The sequence below is a fragment of the Fragaria vesca genome, linkage group LG4 (genome assembly GCF_000184155.1).
Source record: "Fragaria vesca subsp. vesca linkage group LG4, FraVesHawaii_1.0, whole genome shotgun sequence".
Taxonomy (NCBI): domain Eukaryota; kingdom Viridiplantae; phylum Streptophyta; class Magnoliopsida; order Rosales; family Rosaceae; genus Fragaria; species Fragaria vesca.
This window is the reverse complement of record NC_020494.1, coordinates 11753882-11763239: the sequence shown is the minus strand read 5'-3', so window position 1 is coordinate 11763239 and position 9358 is coordinate 11753882. Positions and strand designations below refer to the sequence as shown.

The following is a 9358-nucleotide window of genomic DNA, read 5'->3' as shown; positions in this document are numbered from 1 at the left end:
GGGGGTCCTGAAGACCACTCCAGGATTTCAAAGAAAGGCAGCCTCGACCAGCAGCAGGACCACGTCCACGATCACCAGGACGACTCAGCTAGAGTCGGAAGTTCAGAGACTACGAGAACAGCAAGCTGCTCAGGCTGCCTATAATGCCTCGCAGGCAGCCTATAATGCCTCGCAGGCAGCCTATAATGCTGCGCAGGCAGCCTATGTTGCCGAGATACATGCCATCCAGCAGGCCCAGCAGCAGCAGATGTTCCAGTACATGCAGGACTTTACAGCTGCCCAGCTTCAGGGACTTCCGCCTCCGCCCATGTCTCCGCTCATGCCGCTACCCCAGCCACCGCAACCTCCGCCGCAACCTCCGCAGCAACCTCCGCAGCAACCCCCAGAAGCGGATATTAATTTAGACGATTTAGATTTTATGTAGTTGATGAATTATATACTTTTATGTGCTTGTTGTTGGTTATATGGAATATGGAATTGTTTTGGTATATTTTGCAGCTTGCTTGGAATGGTAATTCAGAAATTTCGGGGTTTTTTTTTTACTGGAAAGGACTTATAGCCGACGAAAAAAGCTTTAATTCGTCGGCTAAAGTTTTTTTATTTTTTTTAAAATAACTTTTAGCCGACGAAATATGCTCGAATTCGTCGGCTAATATACTATATTTCGTCGGCCATAGATCTTTTTTATTTTTTTATTACAAACTTTAGCCGACGAATATTTTAAAATATTCGTCGGCTAAAGTTTGGCAGATAACCGACGACAAATAATGTCGTCGGCTAAAGTCTGGACTATAGCCGACGACTTATACGTGTGTCGTCGGCTAAAGTCACCACAGACGAGCTTTTCCCGACGAAATCTTAGCCGACGAAAGGTCGTCGGCTAAGATCTTAGCCGACGAATTAAGCTGACAGGCCGACGAAAAATTTTCGTCGGCTAAAGTGCTTGTCCTCGTAGTGCTAGCTAGCTTCCATGGTGCTATTTAATTAAGATTTTCTCTACCTTAAGAAGCTTCTTGTATATATATGTGCGCAACCGCTCAAGTAATGAAAGCAAATCAAGTAATCAACTGCTAGGTTTTGTAGGGTATCTGATCAAATTACTCCGAGAATATATGCTACACAAATCAAAACTATAATTCCCCCATTCCAAAATGTTAAATTTATATACATGATAGACGCCCCCCCAATTGGTCCCAAATTAATTAATTGAAGTAATTTCTTCCTTGCTCCATCACCCCCTTTTCAGTACTGAGCATGTAATCGTATATGTTGTAGTAAATCAGGCCGGCCACTCTTCAACGGCAAGCCGGTGGGTTTTGAATGCCACCATAACCTATTTTCGCATTCTTGCACTGAGAGCTAGTCCTAACTTTCTTCGGACCTACGTACTTCAAATCAATGTCACGAAGCTCAATGTCTTCACAAGGAGAGTGGCTGCTGCAGATCAGGTCCACTGCAATATCCGATGATGTTGTTCCCTTAACGTTGATGTAATGCACATTGCTGATCTTCACTTTCGATGGCTGCATTTGTGCACAAATCACAACAAGCATTTGAATCTAACGTAGCCCTAGAGTAAACTAGATTTAATGATATTTTTTTTTACGTACCGCTTTGTTGCATTTGTCATTACAACCGTACTCCTGGTCGATTATGATGGGGTTCTTAACATTTTGCATGATTAGGTCCCGGAAAATCATGCCGGTAGCTAGACTTGGCTGCGAACCGGGCCACGACTTGATTCTGATACCGTTGTCTGTGTTGTTGAAAGTGCAGTTCTTGACAACGATCCCTCTTACATCATTTTCAGTCTCGTACTTGCCAAGGCTACCAACGCTGATTCCATGTCCAGGTCCGCAAAAGACTTTGTTGATGGCAATGTTGGTGGATCCCTGAATCATACCAACGCAGTCATCCCCAGTAGAAATGCGAGTTCTGGCAATCCTCACGTTGTTTGAGTCACTTATGTGTATGCCATCGGTGTTAGGGCTTGTTGCAGGCGCTTCGATTTGGACCCAGTGCACCCTAATGTTCTGGCTCTCTGTAATGAAAATGTGCACTCCCTTAGGGTGTAGCGAATTGATGCCGCGGATGACCCCGTTTGTGACTCTGTTAAATTTTAGGTTCTGCATCCATTAGTTAAGTCGGACTATTAGTTTCCAGAAATCTTGCCAGGATGTTATATGTTGTCATGCAAGGCTTAGAATTCTCAACAAAACTTACCGGTGGGAGTGGACTGCAGTTGCTGCCGCTGCAGCTCTCAACGTGTTTCCAGACACTTGAACCTTGACCATCAAGAGTACCCCTGCCTGTAACGATCACTCCGTCAACCCTTTCAATTAAGATCCAGGATGGTTCTTTATACAAGGACAAGTCATTGGCTCCTAAAACAGTTCCTCTAATTTCAACAATGATAGGCTTCTTGGAGGTGCATGGACCCTGAAATATAACCGGTCCCGCTTTGAATGTTCCTTCAGGAATCACAACCCTTGATTTCCCGGTGTGAGTACCTCGGCATGCCGCAATCCATGTTCGTATGAGAGACTGCAGTGATTCAATTTCACCATATATCAGACCCAAAAGAAATATAATTTCATCTTGCAAGTACTTCATGAGACACATATTTTAGTTTTCTTCAGACAAATGTTATTTACGTTCTAAGTTTGTTTCCAAAATTTTGTTTTAAAAGTTTAGAAACACTCACAAGGGATGAATCTTTCTTTCCATTGGTGACGGCGCCAAAATCTAGTACGTTAAAGATTTTCTCAGTCGGATCAGCTCCGCCATGGCCAGCCAAATAGTTGCCGTGTAAAATATCCGGTAATACTGGAGGAAATATCTGTCTTTCAGTGGCAGTTGCAAGATGGGCTAGTGGAACTAAGCACACTATAAGAAAGGCATGGCACCAAGACATTCCTGTGTTGATAGCCATGGCCACCCTTCAATTAAGTACAGGTGCTTGCTTGAATTGTACAAGTTTTTATAATGTTTTCTAAGATTAATTAATTACAAGCGCCCAAGCGGGAGGCCTAACTATTAAAATGTGGATGAACTGATCCTCTTTGCGCCTCTTTGTTATGGCTTTGTTTAATTTTGATCTTTTTTTTGGTCGTTGGCTTTGTTTTGATCTAATAAAAGAAATTGTTACAACGGCTGCTTAATTGGTTTTAATTAGGTCGTTAAGGGGTGTTGCTTTGTGTGAATGAATATCCTATATATGTTTAAGGTGCTGCTGCTGCATATATAAATTGTCCTACTCACTCCAACCATATTAACCTTACTTCTTCTCTATACATTCCATCATCTTAATTCCTTAATGATCTTTGCGTTACCCACCAAATTCACAATTAACAGAAGTTTAAAGAAAACTAAACAGATTTTGTTATCGGGGGACAAAGATTCATGAACTTATTAATTGATTACCGGAGCCGTTCGTCGCTCGATTTCTGCCGCAGCATTCTACTCCATGATCTGTACTGTCAACTAATCATAGATAAGCTCAGTTAATTTGTAACTATATATATACTGCTCTCCTCCTACACGTAGGATTCCTGCAGTTCAAATTTTATCTCTACATTTCTAATTAAATATGTCCTTGTCTACTCCCTCAAAACTACAGTTGGTTCTAGGAAAGCAGCTAGCATCTACTATAAAAGTAGTAATGTTTTGGATAAGAGAAGAAGTAGAACGAAGTGTTTTCGCTTTAAAACCCTACCCAGCTCCCCGGAGTAATTAAATTTTGCCGGAAATATATAGATCGAAGGCTTTGTCCTAATAAGGTCTCAGATGAATTAATGTAAGATATATATTTTTGCATAAGTACGTACTTCATATACAGTATTTTGGATCTAGCTATATATACTATTCAGAGTTTTCTATTCATATCATTTCCTTTTTCTTTTTCTTTTGTACTTCTTGATTTCATCGTTTTTTTTTTTTTGGTATTTCAATTGTATACATGAAATATATACACATTATATTTCATACTGAAACATGGAGTATACAGATATTTTACAGGAGCACTAGTACTGATAGATTCCAGCGACTTTCGCAGAGTCCATCCTTGTCGGAGGCCCGGAAATTAAAAGAAAGTAGAAACTAGAAAACAAACATACACAGAAAAGATACATGCGCATATACTAAGGATATCTAACAATACGTACGTACTCATTAAAGGCTAGGAGCTCGATTCGATCATTTTTCTTCTCTGCGTGCACCAGTGAACTAATTTAGCCACGATGAGACTAATTCTTGTTATTACGGTATTCAGTAATCACATATCCTCCGTAGATTTTGGCTGCTTCGCTGCTGTTGATGACTTTCGCAGACGAAGAACCTTCAACAGGCCTCTTGGTGTGACTAGGAACTTGATGATATTCCATATTGACCACCTGTGGATTATAGTAGCCTTGCGAAGGACGAGGAAGAGGAGGCCTAGTACTCGCGTGACTGGTCTGTGACCAGCTGCTTCCACTGTACTCGTCTTTCCTAGCGTTGTAGTATTGTTCTGAAGGGAGAAAGACTTTTTGTGGTGTCATGGGAGATGTATAATGGTACTGCACGTCGCGGCAGTCCTCTATTATGGTGTGGCTTTCGGATAAAACTTGGGGTGCCTTGCAATTCAAGAACACACTACCATAGCTCCCGCCTCTCAGAGGAAAGCGTTCAAAAGCCATGTATGCTTAAGAAAAGAAGAAACAGAAGTTGAAATGAACACACAGACCGGAGTTTCCGAAGCCTCTGAATGAAAAGGAGTTTGGATAATATTCTCGTGATCCTCCATGATGCTATTCTATGATGTTTACTTCTTTAGTAGGAATGTGATAGAAACGAATCCGATACTCTAAAAAATTACAAAGTGTTTTTCTTTTTCCTCTTTTTGAATTTTCAAAGTGCTTCTGAAGTACGCAGCATAAAACTAATATTTCTAGATTAAGAACCCCATCTAATCAATCTAATCATCTAATGGGGTCTCTAACACGTAGAGGGTAACGATGAAACAATAATGTATAGAATAATGAGGGCAGCTCTTGTCCCTTTCTTCTCTTATTGGGATAGATATTATTCGATAAGCACATGACCATTCTCACTTTCTGCTTAATCAGTTAATTGTTGGACCATAATCGATCAGTACGTGAAGGTTGTTCCAGTTGCCAAATTTACCCTGTGAATTAGAACAGAAACAAAATAAAACAAGATAACTGTTTGGTTGTTTGTCATGTTAAACAACTTCTGTTTTATTATTGAAATTGTTTTTTTTTTCTTCTATGAACTGGAAAGTTAATAAGATTATTTTGAGAAAATTCAGACAAACAAGAAAATTTTAAAGTCCAGTACCGTTTGGTCTAGTGGCATAAATCTTTCATTGTAAGTGAGAGGTCGTAAGTTCGACTTACAGTATTGTAACACATTAATTGTGTATTTGATTAAAATAAATAAATAAATAAAATGTGTATATATGCAAAATGGAGATTGTATAAGTGTTCCAGTTTCATATTCATTAATTTGATCAAAGGCAGTGTGCTTGATGAAAGTCTAAACGTGATACATCAAATAACAAGATGAAGCTATAATGAATTGCGTACGAATCTTAAATTAGAACAGAATTTGCTGAAATTTCTTCCAACTTATGAGGAAGTACGCGTAGCTCAAGAACATTAGGTCAAGTGGCACGGAAAGGCTGGGGGTGAACATTAGTTCATCGCAAGAACATTGTTCTTTATCCAGAAAGATGCTGGGATGTTGACATAAGGTACCGTTTGTTGACTTGCATACCATCCCTGTGAGTCAAATTCAGTCATAATGTAACAGTGGTAGAAGCGTCTTCACCCAAAAAAGAAGAAGAAGAAGAAGAAAACGAACAATGGTAGAAGCGCGCATCTGTTACCGGCCCAAACGTACAATGAGTCACACAAGCGAGTTGCCATGCATTTTCGGCGTAATTTACATGTATGATGAGAGAGAATTCCTAACATGTAAACTGCAATATATATAGAACTGGCATGCTCTCTTTCTCTGAGCGACTGAAAATACATGTCTGAAACCACTACACAACTCAAAAAGGATCGGAACACAAATAACTAACTCCTACGAATGAAATTGTTGTAACGCGTTACTATATCATCTTGTGAATTTGCCACAAAGCATGCATAAATTAATGGAAACCTAAGAACATGTGTGTCCAACACCCTAAATCTTGCCTTTCCAATTTCTTGAAGAATTGGGAAATGTTGAAGAGTAAGTAGAGGATAGGCTAGGGGAGCTGGCCGGCTCGCTATCGATCCTTGCCAACTGTTTACGCCTCCCACTCGGCCAGCCTCAACTTTTTCCCTCTCCAACTGCCGGTAGCCCTAAGAATTTTGTTGAGATAATTCAGGGAATATTTCATATTTTGGTCTCAAAGTTTTGTATATGCCTTCAAGTCTTTCGGGAAAGAGACAATTATCTTGTCTAAGAAGTGTTTAGCAACTTAAGTTTGGATGGTTTCACTAGAGTGAACCCAAGGACGTACAGATAAACTTTGGGGGCTTTGGACAGTTTTCATAATAAGTGTCTTATTAGTTGAGTCAGATCGAGTCATGCGCGCACTTCAATTTGCAACAAAATTCGAACGCTTTCATCCAATATTGGATAATTGGATGGATTTTACCTTCTTCTTTTTTTGTACGTTGAGTCAAATATCTTGCTATAACATGCATACACATTTTTTTGATATCGATTCCATTTTTCTATGTTGGAAATTAACTAGATAATAGTCATAATACACAGCCAGGCATACTATATTAATTGCATGCTGAAATATTACATAATTTATAAGACAACTAGCTCGGTGAAAGATTCACCGGCGCGGCTGACTTTCGCAGGTTCAGTCCTTTTATGCCCGGAAAGTTACCATTGGAACACAAGATCAGAAAATTAAGTAAAAGCTAGCAAAGGAAGATACACATATTCATATGCGCAGGTAGCTAGATAGCTATGTACTAGCGCATATCTAACTGGAAACACTAGGAGATTCATCATTGCCCTTCTGCCTGTACGTACCAGTGAAGCAATCAAGCGCGATACTGTTTCTTGGTACGATATTCAGTCATCACAAAACCCCCGAACCTTCTGGCTGCCTCGTCGCTAGTGATGGGCTTCCCCGCCGTCTGATGAGGAACTTCCCTCTTGGTCACACTAGGTTGGGGATAATAGCCAGCTCTAGGAGGATGAGGAAGAGGAGGCTTGCTATATATACTGGTCGTATTGGGCCAGCTGCTTCCCTGGTACTCATCTTTGGTTGCATAGAAGTATTGATCTGCTGGGTTGACAATGACTGTCTGCGCTGCCATGGGGGAGCTATAATGGAACTGCATGCCACGGCAATCCTCTATTATGGTATGCCGCTCGGATACGACTGGCGGTGCCTTGTAGTTCAAGAAAGCACCATAGCTCTCGTCTCTCAAAGCAAAGCGCTCAAAAGCCATGCTTAAGAAATAACTAGCTAGAAGTGGAAATGAACGAGCTAGTTAGCTAGGTTTGCTTTGTGTTGCTGATACAAATTTTTAAGAGCCAAAGCCCATTATATAGAGGTGTCGTGACTGAAGCTTCGAATAGAAAGAGCTTCCCAGCAGGCACGTTCTTGTGAATCTCTACAAATTAAGCTTTCTCAGATCTCTCTTTTTTTTTGAACAAGTTTCTCAGATCTCTCTAGTGGGAAAGGAATCAAATAATGTTAACCGCTTCTCACGTGAGAGCGCCAATAATTCTGCAGGACCTGATCGATCCTGTGTGGACCGGCCTAGGGTACGTTTGTTTTTGCTTTTATGTATCTACAACACTGTAAGAAGCACCTAATGCAGAAGAAACAGTAAACAAATTTGTGTGTGTAATAAAACCAATTTTTCTACTCCACTTAGTTTTGTGTCTGAAACATCTTTCAAGTGCTTAGAAGCATGCATATATGGTAGAAAAATTTCGTCAACTAGATGTTAAATTAATAGACATTAGGCATATATATGATCTATAAGCAAATTAAGAAACTGATCCACTTAACAAAAAAAAATGGGGAATCTTATAAAGCCATGAAATTACTGTTCCGTGGAGCACTGTGAGATACTTCATGTATTTATAGCTAGTTGTGCTAAAAATTTATAGATCGATCTCGTCCAATATAACAAATTTTTTTTTCTTCATAAAATATGATTTTTGCAAATTAGAAAGAGACACTAATAATTAGCTCTATGGCTCTATGCCTTGTCCACACCAAGTTTCGAAACTCTTTGTCAATATATTTCTTTCTTTACAACTAAAAACAAACTGATCATGAAAAATCTTCATGGGATGGATCTTAACCATTTAGGTAATTTAATTACTAGTTTAATAGTCTATCAAGTTAAAATTTGAACGATGATATTTCCTTGCCTCCAGATTGCAAGAAGCTCATGCATTAGAAGTGAATATAAAGTAGTTGCATATATATATATATGTGTGGAATCCCTAGATATATATGGATCACTCTCTAATTCCTTTTACTTCTTCAATTCGTACCCTAGCCTAAAGAGCCGATGAAGCAGACAATTAAGCAGTGAATGGATTATGAAGCATTCGTTCTGGAGGCCAGCCGGGGAAGTCTTGTCTTTGTCTTCTCTTTTGCAAAAAATATATTGTTCGATTAAGAACACTACTTTAATATATGCCTTGCAGTCTTGCACCCACCGTACTTGGACCATATTACCAAAATCAGTTATTCGATGATCAATTAGATGTGGATCGATCTGATTGCCAGAAGATCTAGAAAACTATATGTCAATTAATCAGTAGAAAAAAAATTGTGGATAATTATTCCTAAAAATGGCATGGAATATTATACTTGTGTGTGTATCACCTGTGCATCTAATATTGAAGAATTGTGACGATGAGATGATTGACACCCAAAACAATTATGTATAACTAATGGTTACAATTCGGACAATATCAATTTCTCAAACAAAAAAACAATAGAAAGAAAGAAGAAATGTTGTTCAATCACTTATAGTCTTATACTAGTCTAGTGTCTATGATCGGATATATGAGGCCTAAAAAAGGGTGGCTGAAAAGAAAGCTTCAGACCCGCTTTACTGCGACGGCGATTTGGATGAATCGGTCGCTATGAATTCATGCAGGTTATAAGGACCGGGGCGCCAGATCTGATCCAAAAACAGGTGCTCAAGTCATGACCCCAAATTCTAAAGTGATGCCCAAACCTCCTAGCCCTAGCTCCAAAGGCAAAGTGGTTCTCTAAATCTGCATTTTGTTTTAATTTCGTTTTTTAGTTTTTTCTCTTTGCAAATAAAGCTTGCCCTAGGTGGTATGGTGGCTTGAACTCTAATTTTTTTTT

At 39.4% G+C, this 9358-nt stretch overlaps 1 protein-coding gene across 1 annotated transcript; it reads right to left on the bottom strand.

Moving 5' to 3' along the window:
• Positions 1–1295: 1295 nt before the first annotated feature.
• On the bottom strand, positions 1296–2932 carry LOC101299084 (exopolygalacturonase clone GBGE184-like). The gene is made up of 4 exons (XM_004298100.1): positions 2705–2932; positions 2224–2544; positions 1611–2126; positions 1296–1523 (listed from the first exon to the last, which is right to left on the bottom strand). The coding sequence occupies exons 1-4, from the start codon at positions 2930–2932 to the stop codon at positions 1296–1298; spliced, it is 1293 nt and encodes a 430-aa protein (XP_004298148.1).
• Positions 2933–9358: the final 6426 nt, after the last annotated feature.

What these genes read in the sequence shown, in the direction of transcription:
- LOC101299084 (XM_004298100.1), bottom strand. Translation starts at nt 2,932, where the DNA reads ATGGCTATCAACACAGGAATGTCTTGGTGCCATGCCTTTCTTATAGTG. An exon ending in ACTGCAGTCCACTCCCACCG is followed by an intron (nt 2,127 to 2,223) that starts GTAAGTTTTGTT and finishes TAATGGATGCAG; the next exon opens with AACCTAAAATTTAACAGAGT. An exon ending in ATGACAAATGCAACAAAGCG is followed by an intron (nt 1,524 to 1,610) that starts GTACGTAAAAAA and finishes GCACAAATGCAG; the next exon opens with CCATCGAAAGTGAAGATCAG.